Source organism: Mugil cephalus, chromosome 1 (assembly GCF_022458985.1).
Source record: "Mugil cephalus isolate CIBA_MC_2020 chromosome 1, CIBA_Mcephalus_1.1, whole genome shotgun sequence".
NCBI lineage: Eukaryota > Metazoa > Chordata > Actinopteri > Mugiliformes > Mugilidae > Mugil > Mugil cephalus.
This window is the reverse complement of record NC_061770.1, coordinates 37,606,153-37,620,532: the sequence shown is the minus strand read 5'-3', so window position 1 is coordinate 37,620,532 and position 14,380 is coordinate 37,606,153. Positions and strand designations below refer to the sequence as shown.

The 14,380-nt window shown below is 40.4% G+C and overlaps 1 protein-coding gene across 2 annotated transcripts; it reads right to left on the bottom strand.

Moving 5' to 3' along the window:
- Positions 1–5,024: 5,024 nt before the first annotated feature.
- Positions 5,025–13,696, bottom strand: LOC125012398. 2 transcript variants are annotated; one of them, XM_047592336.1, is made up of 7 exons: positions 13,634–13,696; positions 13,153–13,494; positions 12,978–13,019; positions 12,746–12,787; positions 12,517–12,636; positions 5,494–5,525; positions 5,025–5,226 (listed from the first exon to the last, which is right to left on the bottom strand). In XM_047592336.1, the coding sequence occupies exons 1-7, from the start codon at positions 13,674–13,676 to the stop codon at positions 5,059–5,061; spliced, it is 789 nt and encodes a 262-aa protein (XP_047448292.1). In that variant the 5' UTR covers positions 13,677–13,696; the 3' UTR covers positions 5,025–5,058. The 2 variants fall into 2 exon arrangements, with proteins under 2 accessions (XP_047448292.1, XP_047448299.1); XM_047592343.1 differs by lacking the exons at positions 12,517–12,636; positions 12,746–12,787; positions 12,978–13,019; positions 13,153–13,494; positions 13,634–13,696 and adding exons at positions 5,634–5,734; positions 5,845–5,886; positions 6,135–6,476; positions 6,640–6,710.
- Between the last annotated feature and the right edge of the window lie 684 nt (positions 13,697–14,380).

Genomic DNA, 14,380 nt, shown 5'->3' with positions numbered 1-14,380 from the left:
ACAGTCATTCTTTGGAGATGCTCTTCTTCAGTTTCGTTCATTACTGCAGTGACTGTGATAATTGGGCTTATTTGTCACAATTCATTAACTTTAGTGGTATTCATCAATACGTGCATACTTCTACATACTGTTTGTTCTAAGGAAATGTAAGAGTTCAACATATTAGAAATTTCCCTACAGAAGCAAACACTCCCACTTATTCATGAGTTAGATATTATAGTGCCGTTAAATCGCAAAGAAGGGAAAATCTGTATTCTGTGTTATGCACTCATTCCTTCCTTTTCTCCTCCTGCAGCTATTATAGTTTGGGTGGTAGCTGACTGTCACCCTCACTAACTAACACCACGACTTAATTGATGCAAATAAGAGCCAAGGACAGCATTGTAACCTATGCACATTCAAGAAAGACTCATGACATCCATAATATCTGTGGATTTTTACTTGGACATAGTAGGAAGCACAGACACACATTGTGCTTTAAGACAGACATGGTTCTGGTTTTGGTCCTGTTAGTGGGAGTAACCAAAGTTTGAGGACGTTACTCCACTTTACTAAGGCGACAGTAAACAAACACAGTTACGGCAAAATGGCAGATTGCATGGAGCATCTGCGAGCTTTCATCCAGTTGCTAAAGACAAAGTATATGTAGTATAGGTATATCTTGCAGACTTAACTATAGCCAAGGCAGACGTGGCTACTGGAGCCGACACAACACAGCAAGACAACATTCAACTTTTAACATTTCAGGCAATTGTAAAAGCCATCTGAAGACAGATGGTGTGGACACATCCACGCACACAGCACTGGTGGAATACTATTGTTTCTGGCTTTGATGGCGACATGTTTATAAGGAACTTTTGGATATCTCGGGAGTCTTTTAGCTACATCTTTAAAGGGAGACCTTTCCCGTGAATAAACCAGTGAATGAGTGTCAGTGTCAGTGTCAGTCACCTTTTTGACTTCTGTTGTGCAGTCATAAAGGTGCTGCTTCCAGACTACATCAAGACCCCCGATGATAACAAGTCAGTGCAGTGGGGCAATAGATGGCGGCCACATCCAGATATTGGCACCTGAATTGTTCCCACGTGACTATTTTAATAGAAAAGGATGGCACTCCATCATACTCCAGGCTGCTGTTGATAGCAAGGGTCTGTTCTGGGATGTATGTGTTGGGTTTCCTGGTAGTGTGCATGATGCACATGTGCTGACAGTCCCATTTTTGGGAAATTGTGAATGATGGACAGTTTTTAAAAGCACTACATAACTGGAGACCAAGCATACCCACTGAAACCTTGGCTGATGAAGCCTTTTTCTGACACAGGAGCAGCTCAAATTCAATGCGAGACTAAACAGTGCAAGGGTAATTGTTGAGACAACCTTTGGAAGACTAAAAGGCAGATGGAGGTGTCTCCTAAAGCGGAATGACTGCCAACTGGATCTAATCAAGAAAATGGTTTTAACCTAGGGGTGGGCGATGTGAAGATACTAGAAAATTCCCTCTGGGAAATTTTGAAGGGGCTACGGGAGCTAATGTCGGGGGTACCGACTCTGTTAACATGGGAATTAGCACACTTTGCCTACATTTAGCACAGTTAGCTTACGCTCAGCATAGTTAGCCTACATTTAGCAACTATAGCCTACATTTAGTTCAGTCAACCCACATGTTGCACACTTGACCCACATGTCGCACAATTAGCACACTTAACCCACATTTAGCACAGTTAGCATACGTTTAGCACAGTTAGCACAGTTAGCTTACAGTTAGCACAGTTAACTTACAGTTAGCCTGTGTGTGAGAGAGTAATGTGCGCTTTCGCGTGCACGTTTGTACATCCTATTACTCTTCCTGAGTGTATCTGTAATTGTAATAACAAAGTTTCCTGTGTGTGCATGTGTGTGTGTGTGTGTAGCTCTAATAACATAAAGTTACATGTGTGTTTATGTGTGCGGTGCGTGCGTGTGGATGGGTGAGGGTGAGGGGTGCGCGCTTGTGCGCGCATGTGTGTATAGAACTGTAATCAAAAATTACCTGTGTAGCGTGTGTGTGGGTGGGTGAGGAGGGTGAGTGGGTGAGGAGGGCGCGCTTGTGCGCGTGTGTGTATCTGTATCTGTGTCTTGGTGTGTGGGGACACAGGGACACAGGCATCAGCTGTATTAACAGCAGAGATAACTGATTAATGAATTGGTCTCAGCTGTGGCCCAGATTTGCGGCGCAGGGGTTGCCGTGGCAACTCACAGTGATGGTCAATGACGACGGAAGTGCCCAGAGCCAGGACACAGAAAAGAGCTCGATTTTCCTGCTTTTTGCTGGTCTGACATTTGGGTTTACTATGACAAAACTGCAGCTCCTATAAGAAAAACGAGCAGACTGTGGGCGTCGTAAGACCTTCCTGAAGAATTGGATATGGTTTTTGTCCTCCTAGAGTAAATATTTTGGACACAGTCGCGAGTTAAAGACAAAGGTCCCTCCTCCTTTTCACAGAAAATCTTTGCATTGGAGTGAATGGAGAGCAGACAGGTACTTTCCCATGAACAGAGGCTCGCAGTTTAAAGTCTGTACGTCTCGCTGCTTTGCGGAGCATGTTGTGAGAGACACAACAAGTCTGTCTACAACTGTGGAAAAAATCATGTGTCTAGTGTGTAAATTGTGACTGGGACAAGCGTGAAAAGAGAATAATCTCTGACAATAGGCCTCAGGCGAAGCCCCATACACCTTAATTAAATCGTGAATGATTTAAATGTGAAGATGATCTGTCAGACTGCAGAGATCATGGGATCATCGAGGGCACATAAATTGCAGTTCCATGCTGATGCACCATCGCACCAGACGTATTACATTGTCAACCTGACCGACCAATCATAGCAAATTACGGGCAGTGACGCGCTTTCTTACCCGCCTCCTTGTTTGTGTGTGTAGCGCTAGCTGCATGGAGAGCCATGGCTGAAAGCCAAAAGGAGTTGGTCACTAAAAAAAAAATCCACTTCCATTATGTGGAATTGGTTTGGATTTTTCTCAACTAATAAAGCGCAGGTAAATGTTTTGTGCAAAGTTTGCACAGAACAGGTCAGCACGTCGGGTGGCAACATGACGAACCTGTTCAATCATTTGAAGAGGAAGCATCCCAAACAATATGCTGAGAGCCAAACAGCGAGGGACCCGGTGGCACCGCAGGCGGAGGCAGGAGCTAGTGTAAGACCGAAATAGTCAACATTAACACATTTAACGGATTTAACAAAGGCACTCCTTATGACAAGTGAAGCAAGCGATGGAAGGAAGTAACAGAAGGAGTAACATTTTATCTTGCAAAAGATATGGTACCTTTCAAGACGGTAGAAAACACCTGCTTAAAGTAGTTGACCCACGGTTTGAGCTGCCCAGACGAAAATACTTCTCCAACACTGCAATGCCACGTTTCTACTCTGAATGCCGAGAAAATATTGTCTGTTTTTCATTTTTCAATTTAAGGTCGTGATAAAATCGAAATGGTGATTTTATTTTTAAAAAATCGTGATATGATATTCTTGCCATATTGCCCATGTAGAAGGCCCTCCAGTGATGGAGAATGTGTAGCCACCTGTCCGTGTGTTACAGGAACGGCATCAGGAAGGAGCTGCTGTGAGAGCATTATTACATCTCTGACTCTGACAGATGGATTGTACTGTACAGTTTTTGTTTTCTATAATTTTTGTGTATTGTGTACACCTTTGAATATTTTTTTCCAACTTCCTTCCCAAGCAGCTCTGTATTTAGTTATTGTGCAGTGTTTTTAGAGAAATGGGCATTTTACACTAGCCTTTGTGAAGTTCTTTGGTAGGGCTTTTTTTTTGTTTGTTCTTTGTTGTTTTTTTGCCATTGCTAAGACACAAAAATGGATGCGTGTGGCACAGTTATTGAAACCCCCAACTCATGTAGCCGGTCTGTTGACCAGACAGTATAGCATCTTTAGCTGTCCACTGTCTTACTTGTTCAGTGGTCATCTGTGTGTCATCCGTTCCATCTGTCATTAGTGCCACATCGTCTTATTCCTCAGGAGGGCATGTGTCCGGCAGGGGCAGTCTGCTGAGGGCATCTGCATTTATATGTTGCTTTCCAGGCCTATAGATAATATGATATTCATATTTTCTGAGCCATGCAGACCAACACTGTATACATGGAGACACAATCTGAGGAGTAAAATAGTAGCATTTTGACCATAAATGTATTTGTGGGTACCTCTTTATTCAGCTCCTCCCAAATCCACACATCTTTTCTCAGTACATAATGTAAAGGGGCCAGCAATGTAGAGGGCTTTGGAAGAAAACAATAATAATTCACCAAGCTCAAATAGGCAGCTCTGTCACTGTAGTATCAGGATGATAGATGATTCAGATCCTTGTCCCCTTGTCACTGGCGTGGTCCATTTCCCAAACTAAATTACGTCAATTATATTAACTAATATTACTAATTAATTAGCTAATATTAACTAAATTTATTGGCATTGTTTATCATTTTGAAGCAGATTATTTGCACATGATGTAACTGTACTGATGATGTTGGAGGCTTTGCACTTTTCTGAATGAATGATACCATTGAAGACACTAGAATGAATGTTTCTATGTGCTTTTTTTCCTCTCTGACTTACTAACTTGTGTTTGAGTGTAACATTACTTCTCAAATGAATTTGTTTTGTGACACTGAAGTCTGCTGCCCCTACATGATTTAATTGTGGCAATTCTTCATTCTAATTTCAAAGTACCTGCCACGTGTAAGCAATCTAAGTTCAAATAGGATTCAACAACATGTGAACATTTTGGCTCATCGTTCTTTCAGATCCTCTTTCTAGAAAGATACGAGTTAAGAGATCTCATCATTTTCACCTCATCTGAGTTCAGACCACATGCTGACTCTTCCTGTTAATGGTTCAGACTAAGCCAATCGAGACAGTTCAACGAGCTCCCTCTCTATCCTTTGCCTAAACAGATTTTGACGGAGAGCAAAGAAGTGGTGAAAGTTAATCGTAGAAAAAATTGACAATGAATGAATATTGGATCTTTATTGCACAATTAGACTTTTCTTCTTTAAACCAACAAGCCATCTAAAGCCACAAAACATAAAGTAAATACGATGCAGCACAGTTCCCAGTCTATCTGGTAGCAGCATAAATAACATTTGGCTCTGGTTCTCCTCTTTTTTTCTCTCTTTTGAAAAGTCACTGCAGCGTAGTTCAGGTCGTCAGAGCCATGTTTCTGTGAAAAGAACATTTACAGTCACAGTATAATCCCAGGTAATGTTGAGCAAAACATTTTACAGTCGTTAAAGACATGTTTGTGTTCTTTAATGGACAAACTGCAATTTCTTGTTCCTATTTGGCATATAAACATGATGCAAGTACACTTCTGAGTATACAGTACACACTGTACACACCAATGTATCAGAGATGAGCAAAACATATAGAGGCTGATTTGCGTAAAGCTTTACTGAACGATAAATAAAAATGTTATTGTTGGATTCACCTGACTTTGCTCTGGATTCCGTTCTTCTTGAGCTGAGTGACAGAAACAAAACATCTGGTTATTGATCAATAACTATTTTTTATTTTTTATTTTATTTTTATTTTTTTATACAAAATAGCATGAAAGAAAGGACTCAGTACCTTTTTTAAGCTTCGAACAACTAGACCAATGATGACCATTACAAGGACAACAGTCAGTCCACGCAGGGCCACACTCACCAGCTGTACCATTTCATCAGACTCTTTAGAACAAAGACAAGTTACAAGAAAGAGTGTTAGTCTCTAAATTCACTTTAGAGATTTGAGTTTACGCTAAAATGAAAATGGAGAAAAATATGAAGGAAATTCTTACGTTTACATTTGCTGTCCATGTTACCATCAGACTCATCAGTGCCTTTTAAATAAATAAAAATCATTTCAGTTTTGACTTGACTTGGATGATTTACATCAAAGCATCTCTTTGTATTATAAGCAGAAAATGACTTGACAAATAAAATGTATCAGTAAATGAAGATAATTTCATTCTTGATTTTATTTTTGGATGATTTAATCTATGCAGAGACAAAACTGAAAAATCAAAGTATTATCAGTAGAAAATGACTTGACCAAACAAAATGTACCAATAACATTAAAGACACTTACCATCAATCTTTAAATGTGTCCTACTTAAAAGTAGATTTCCAGCTCTGATAATTCCACAGACATACAACCCAGAGTCTGATGAATCCACTGACTTGATCGTGAGAGAGACAGAGGAGCTGTTAGAGCTTGTTTCATATTTTTCCTTTGTAAATCGATCACTCGTTGTTTTAACTTTGCCATTTGGGTCCATAGTACAGATAAAACCATCTGAGGTTTGATCGACCACTCTGAACCACGTTATCACAGTATCATACTGGTCAACATTGGAGCATTTCAGTGTGACGTCTTGACCCGACTTGACGTCCATAGTCTGAACCTCAGAACCTGAGACAGAGAACCAGCCTGAAACCAACAGAGAAACAACAGAGTTACTTGTTTTAAAGTGACATGAGGGAAATAAAATGAAGAAAGTCAAGTAGCAAGTGAATGTATTAAATGATGACAGACTAACCATACAACAATACTTTGAGGAGTGAAGTTAGGAACAATTAAAGTCAGTACTTACAGAGGCTGCAGAGACTAAAAGCTGTTATCAGGGTGAAGTTCATGGTTGTGAGTATGACTGGAGCTCTGCAATGTCCGTAAATGTAGTGAACCCAGGAAGGGTGAGCTTTTAAAGTAAAGAGGCGGGGTGTTTGTGTCGCTTACCCTGTTGTTGGTAACTAGCTACATACTGTTAGGGTAGTGTGTATTCGGAGTATATCATTAAATTGTAAGTGATATTCAGATGATAGTATTTACTAAGCACTGAACAAATACTAAATAAAGACATCACATGTTCTCTTTATTTCCATGGTAAAAGATTCACATTCTCAGCTTTAAAAATAACCTCGGTATTTTTCATGTTTTGCTAGTTGTAGTTTACATAAACACTTGCTTGTTGCTGTAGGTGCCACACGTTGAGATTCGGAAAGGAACCTGTGGTTAGTGTATTTCATGTACACATAGTAACAGGAACATTGTGAAATGTTTCCAATTTCTTGCAGAAAAGGAACTTGTGGTGAATTGTTGTCATGCGTTATTAGTGAATGCTGCTCTATGGATGCTGTGTTTAGATGCTGATATCAGTCAGTGCGTTTACGTGCAGAGCTTAATCGAGCTATGCTCAGAATTCGACTTTCTGACTACAGTCCTTGTCCCAGTTTACATGCAGCGCAAGAAAATTGAATAACTGTTCTCCTCTTCCACACTAGGTGGCGAGACATGTCTTTTCAGTGGGATAATACCACGTTAATATGGCCTGATTTCCGGTTTATTACGTGATATAATAAACAAGAGTCATTCATGTGGCAGACCGGCATTTCAAACAACAACCAGACGGGTAATGGTACATTTTTTAATCTCGTTCGTAATGTTTGCGCTACTTCTGGTGCAGGTAAGATCCGCGCTATCCCTCAGACGGCTCCGTTTCTCTTCTTCTTCTTCTTCTGCGACTGGCTTTCTTGAACGTTTTTGTTTCGAGGTCCAACGCCAGAGCAGTGGTTGTGGAGCATGTGCACACGCCTTATCCGATTGGAAACTCCGGTTCCAATCGCATTATCTGGATGTCTTATACGGATAATGCGAACTCCGATTTTAATCGGAGTAACGTGTTTACATGCACTTAAGTTCTGCTGTTATAGTGCGATTAAGGCAACAATTCATTTCTTTCACATGCATGTAAACGCATTGAGACATGATGAGTTGGGTGATCCTGGAGACATCTGTGGATGATTCCTGATCTATTACAGTGGAGATACTCTTCCTCTATATCATTCATCATTGCAGTGGCTGTGATATTTGGGCTAATTTTGTCACAATTTATGTGACACTCCCACTTATTCATGAGTTAGATATTAAATCACGAATAAGAGAAAATCTATATTCTTAAGATACCTTGGTTCAGCACTGAGTCAGATGATCTCAGGTGGATCACCCTGATGATGCAGCTGTGCTCTGATAGGTGGTGAACTGGAATCAGATAAATCAGAATGATTAAATAGGAACTATTAATACAGATGTTATTTTCATGTTTTCATATACAGAAAAATGTCATGTAGGTTATGGACTCATTCCTTCTTTTTCTCCTCCTGAAGCTATAATAGTTTGGACGGTAGCTGACTGTCACCCTCACTAACAAACACCACGACTTAACTGATGCAAATATGCATCAAGGAAGGCGGAGGAATGTGTAGACCAGGGGTCAGCAACCTTTGTGACATGGTGCGCCAGTTTGACATTTTCTTCTTATAACATTGTAACATAGACACAATCAAGAAAGACTCATGACATCTAAAATAGCTCTGTGGATTTTTACATGCACATGGTAGGAAGCACAGACACAGAGATCACATGACATATCACTTCCTCTTATAGACTGCTGGACAGGTAACACACTGTTGGAGCACAGAGCTCCTTCTATCTGGAAACTAATGTCTGAAGATACGACACTTCTTAATGAGTGTGTTAAGTTAATTTATAACACAAAATACAAAAACATTTTCCATTTTATTCCATCCACATAGAGCCTGTCCAATCATATTTTTAAAGATATTTTTCTGTTAACTCAAAACACTGCTTTCATAAACATATTGCACTGGAAAGAGAGGCCAAACCAAGACCACAATGCAACTGTACTATATTTGTGTATCATAGAAAAACATATTTTTTTTTGAAAAATTTACCCGAAAGAGAAAACCAGTTGCCATGGTTTTTGGCCATTTTTGTCTTTTTGTGGTGCTTTTATTTATTTTTTTCTGGACTTTCGTGTTTGCCGATATCGTCCATTGGTGTGTTCGAGAGAGCAACTGCTATCGATGTGTGTTCCCCCTGTGATGTCTGGAGTGAGGCCTGAGTTTTCCAGATGGACGACCTGTGTGTTCTTGTTGGGGCCAGAGGGAGTGTACCATGAGCAGTGTTTGGTGTTTGTGGAGACATGGCTGCTTACCGACTTCCCGGACCACAGTATGTTTGGGAGGTTGGGAACATGCTCCTGGGTGTTGGAGTTTACATCCCTCCTGCAGTGGATCTCTGGGAATGTGGGTGGGAGCTGTCACTCAACCCCAAGAAATAAGGCCACACGTAAAGCGACTATCATCAAAACGCTGAGAGGTGCCAGTCTGCCAGGGTTTATACCACAATGTGCCACAGGTTGCCGACCCCTGGTGTGTATTAATGATAGTAGAGGAACCCAGGGAGTGGGAATCAGGGTGGGAGCACATCTCAAGGTGCTTTGGATCCTTATCCCCTGGTTACTTTAATGAAAGGTTGAAGATGAATACAAAAAAAGAGAGTGACGTGGAGGGTAGGGGTTGAGAACTGAGATGAATGGAGATAGATACATGGATAGATAGTTTAAGTAAACACTTGTATGTAAGTGCGAGATATAAAATGATATAGGGTGTGGTCTAGTTCCCGTTATGAATGTCGTAACTTCATTTATTATTATTGTTTATCAGATTGAAGTATTTTATTTGCACATGATAACTGCACTGATGACGTAGCAGTCCTTGCATTTTTCAGGACTTGTGATACTATTCTACACACTAGAATGAATTAATAAATGTCCCTAGGTGCTTTTTTTCTCACTATCCTACTACTTGGTCTTGACAGATGGGTAAGAACAGGTTTGACTCGTCATCTTGAGTTTCATGAATCCCACATATGATTGTCTTTTTTTCTGTCTCACTGCTTTGAGTAGGATGAATGTGAGAGAAATATAAGAAAACATTTATTCATGAGGCCCATAGTCTGAACCCTCTGTGATGTCAACCATACGTTTCCTGAAGAGTCCTTTTGAAGCTCAGTGTGGTGGCTCTGACTGTCCACGTCTTGGTAGAATCTGACTCGTGTCTTATTCTAAACTGGGCGAAGAGGTGGAGCATGAGTGGAGCTGAGGTCCTTAACTCCCCTGATCTCTTTCTCTAAGCCTCTGTTCTTCTGTGTTAGTTGTTTGGCCTTTCTCTGGATGATGCTTCCCAAAAGGTGAACATGGAATAAGTTGACCAAGGTACAAACGACCACTCTAAATATAAGCAATGTATTAGTACTAAATGTTTCTTTAGAAACTTGTATACATGTGATACTGATGAGAGTCTTCCAGGATTCACCGAGTTCGTTCAGATCCTCTTTCTAGACAGATACATTTATATTTGCACCTCGACTGAGTTCAAACCACATGTCTCTTCCTGTTAACAGTTCAGACTGAGCCAAACCAGACAGTTGTCAGTGTTTCTACCAGCTCTCTCTCTATTTATCACTCATCATATGCTTGCCTAAATAGACTTTGACAAAGACAAAAGAAGTGCTGAAAGTTAATCGTAGAAAGAATATGACAATTAATGAATATTGTGTCTTTATTACAGAAGAAACCATCTAAAATCACAGATTTATATATCAGTTTTTCCTGAGTCTATCTCTTTGCAGCATAAACAACATTTGTCTCTGTCTCTCTTCTTTTAACTCTCTTTCTAGTTGATGCTGCAGTGCAGTCCAAGTCGTCAAAACCACAACTCTGTGAAAACAACATTTACAGTTCTATTAAAGGCCAAGTTAGAATGGAGCAAGACTTTTTACAGTTGTAATAGACACATGTTTGTGATCTTCACTGGACATACAGTGGGGGAAATAAGTATTTGATCCCCTGCTGAATTTGTAAGTTTGCCCACTTCCATCGAAATGATCAGACTCTGGTTTTTATGGTTGTTTACTGGTTATGGGTATAGACAGAATATCAGTCGAAAATGCATAAAAAACACACAATCTAAAAGTTATAAATTGTTATGTATTTTATTAAGGGAAATAAGTATTTGATCCCCAAGCACAACACAAGTCAGTACTTTGTAGAGAAACCTTTGTTGGCAAGCACAGCGATGGAACGTTTCTTGTAGTTGGTCACCAGGTTTGCACACAGCGCAGGAGGGATTTTGGCCCATTCATCTTTACAGACAGTCTCTAAATCCTTCAAGTTTCTTGGCTGCCTCTTGGAAACTCGGAGCTTCAGCTCCCTCCACAGGTTTTCGATCGGGTTAAGGTCTGGAGACTGACTAGGCCACTCCATGACCTTAATATGCTTCTTCTTGAGCCACTCCTTTGTTGTCCTGGCAGTATGTTTTGGGTCATTGTCATGTTGGAAAACCCACCCACGAGGCATCTTCAGTGTTCTTGCTGAGGAAAGAAGGTTTTTGTCCAAGATGTTACAGTACATGGCTGCATTCATTGGCCCCATAATGCGGTTAAGTTGCCCTGTACCCTTTGCTGAAAAACAGCCCCAAAACATGATGTTTCCACCTCCATGCTTAACCGTGGGTATGGTGTTCTTTGGGTCATACTCACGTTTTTTCATCCTCCAAACACGGCGGGTCGAGTTAATGCCAAATAGCTTAACTTTGGTTTCGTCAGACCACAGAACTTTCTCCCAAGCCTTCTCTGAGTCATTTAGATGTTCACTGGCAAACTTAAGGCGGGCCTGTACATGTGCCTTCTTGAGCAGGGGGACCTTGCGGGCACTGCAAGAGTTCAATCCATAACGGCGCAGTGTGTTGCCAACTGTTTTCTTGGTGACGGAGGTCCCAACTGCTTCCAGATCATTAACAAGCTCCTGCCGTGTTGTTTTAGGCTGCTCCCTCACCTTTCTCATCATCATCCTCACTCCATGAGGCGAGATTTTGCGGGGAGCTCCAGACCAAGGACAGTTGATGGTCCTTTTATGGGTCTTCCACTTGCGAATAATGGCACCAATAGTTGTCACCTTCTCACCAAGCCTTTTGCTGATGGTTTTGTAACCTATACCAGCCTTGTGCAGGTCTACAATCTTGTCCCTGACATCTTTTGACAGCTCTTTGGTCTTGCCCATGGTGCTGTAGAAGTTGGAATGTAAGAAACTGATTCTTAGAGCAGGTGTGCTTTATATACATGACGAGTTAAGATCAGGAGTATTGGTAATTAGTTGACTGAGCACAGCTGTGTGCCACATGCGCACCAGCCAATCTGTAGGAGCCTGAATTCTAAGTGAATTGTTGGGGATCAAATACTTATTTCCCTTAATAAAATACATAACAATTTATAACTTTTAGATTGTGTGTTTTTTATGCATTTTCGACTGATATTCTGTCTATACCCATAACCAGTAAACAACCATAAAAACCAGAGTCTGATCATTTCTATGGAAGTGGGCAAACTTACAAATTCAGCAGGGGATCAAATACTTATTTCCCCCACTGTAAACTACATTAGCAAATCATATGGAGGCTAACTTTAGGCAATGTTTATGAAACAAGAAAATGATTCACCTGACTTTGTTCTGGATTCTGTTCTTCTTGATCTGAGTGACAGAAACAAAACATCTGGTTAATGATTGTTCTTCTATGTTTAAGGAATTTTGCATGAAAAAATCCAAAAGTACCTTTTTTAAGCTTTTTTGTAAGCATCAAGTTCTGGAATACCACACCAATGATGACCATTACAAGGATAACAGTCAGTCCATCCAGGGCCACGCTCACCAGCTTTACCATTTCATCAGCCTCTTTACAACAAAGACAAGTTACACGAAAGAAAATTAGTCTCTATTTACACTTTAGAGATTTTGAGAACGCTAAAATAAAAATGGAAAAAAATATGAAGGAAATTCTTACGTTTACATTTGCTGTCCATGTTACCATCAGACTGATCAGCACCTTTTAAATAAATAAGGATCATTGAAGCTTGATTGTACTTTGGATGATTTACATCAAAGCATCTCTTTATATTATACGCAGTAAACAACTTGACAAACAAAATGTATTAAAAACAGCAAGAAAGTAAAGTTAGTCTCCATTTTCACACGCTAGAGATTTGAAACAACACAAAAATGAAGGAAATTCTTACTTTTACGTTTGTTGTCCATGTTACAATGAAACTCATCAGTGCCTTTTAAATAAAGATAAATTCACTCTTGATTTTACATTTGGATTAAATACATCAAAGCATCTCTTTGTAAGTAGAAAATGTCTTGACCAAACAAAATGTACTAATTGTAGTAAAGATTTTACAATCCTCTTACCATCAATTGTTAAATGTGTCCTAGTTAAAAGTAGATTTCCATTTCTGAGAATTCCACAGACATACAACCCAGAGTCTGATGAATCCAGAGACTTGATTTTGAGAAGGACAGAGGAGCTGTCAGAGACTGTTTCATATTTTCCATTTGGGAATTGATCACTTGTTGCAGCAACTTTTCCAGATGGGTAAACAGTATAGATATAACCGAATGAGGTTCTGTTGACCACTCTGAACCAGATTATCACAGTATCATGCTGCTCCTTACCGGAGCATGTGAGTGTGACGTCTTGACCCGACTGGACGTCCATAGTCTTAAACTCAGAACCTGAGACAGAGAACCAGCCTGAAACCAACAGAGAAACAACAGAGTTACTTGTTTTAAAGTGACATGAGTAGCAAGTGAATGTATTAAATGATGACTGACTAACCATACAACAATACTTTGAGGAGTGAAGTTAGAAACAATTAAAGTCGATACTTACAGAGGCTGCAGAGACTAAAAGCTGTTATCAGAGTAAAGTTCATGGTTGTGAGTATGACTGGAGCTCTGCAATGTCCGTAAATGTAGTGAACCCAGGAAGGGTGAGCTTTTAAAGTAAAGAGGCGGGGTGTTTGCGTTGCTTCCCCTCTTGTTTGTAGCCAGTTACCTTAGTGCTTTCAGGGCAGTGAGTGTTGATTCAGCCTGTATCATTACAGAAGTGATATTCCAACCATAGTATTTACAACACAGTCAACACATACTAAATGAAAGCATCACATGTTCTTTTAATTTCCCTGCTATAAGAATCACATCCTCAGCTTTAAAAATAACCTCAGTAGTTGTCATGTTGTGTACTTGTAGTTTCCATAAACAGTCGTGTTGTTGTAGATGTCACATGTTGAGATTGAGAGAGGGACTTGTAGCAAGTGCTGTAGATTAGTGCAGCCATATTAAACCAGAGGTGTAACCGAGGATGTACTTCCTGCTGCAGCTGAAGAAGTTCAACCTGCCAAAGGCAACGATGGTTCACTTCTACACCAACATCATCAAGTCCATCCCCACCTCCTCCATCAATGCTGCCGCCACTCTCAAGGAAAAAGGCAGTATGTAGTGTATTAGCATATTTTTGCATTCTCCTGGGAGGAGGACTGACAGCAGCTTGCCTTCTTTTTAGGAAATGTACTCCTCCCGGACACTGAGGCGGGCTGGAAAGATTGTAGCCAAGACCTCCCTCACAAACACTCTGGCC

What these genes read in the sequence shown, in the direction of transcription:
- LOC125012398 (XM_047592336.1), bottom strand. Translation starts at nt 13,676, where the DNA reads ATGAACTTTACTCTGATAACAGCTTTTAGTCTCTGCAGCCTCT. An exon ending in CATGGACAACAAACGTAAAA is followed by an intron (nt 12,788 to 12,977) that starts GTAAGAATTTCC and finishes TTTATTTAAAAG; the next exon opens with GTGCTGATCAGTCTGATGGT. An exon ending in TACAAAAAAGCTTAAAAAAG is followed by an intron (nt 5,526 to 12,516) that starts GTACTTTTGGAT and finishes TCTGTCACTCAG; the next exon opens with CTCAAGAAGAACGGAATCCA.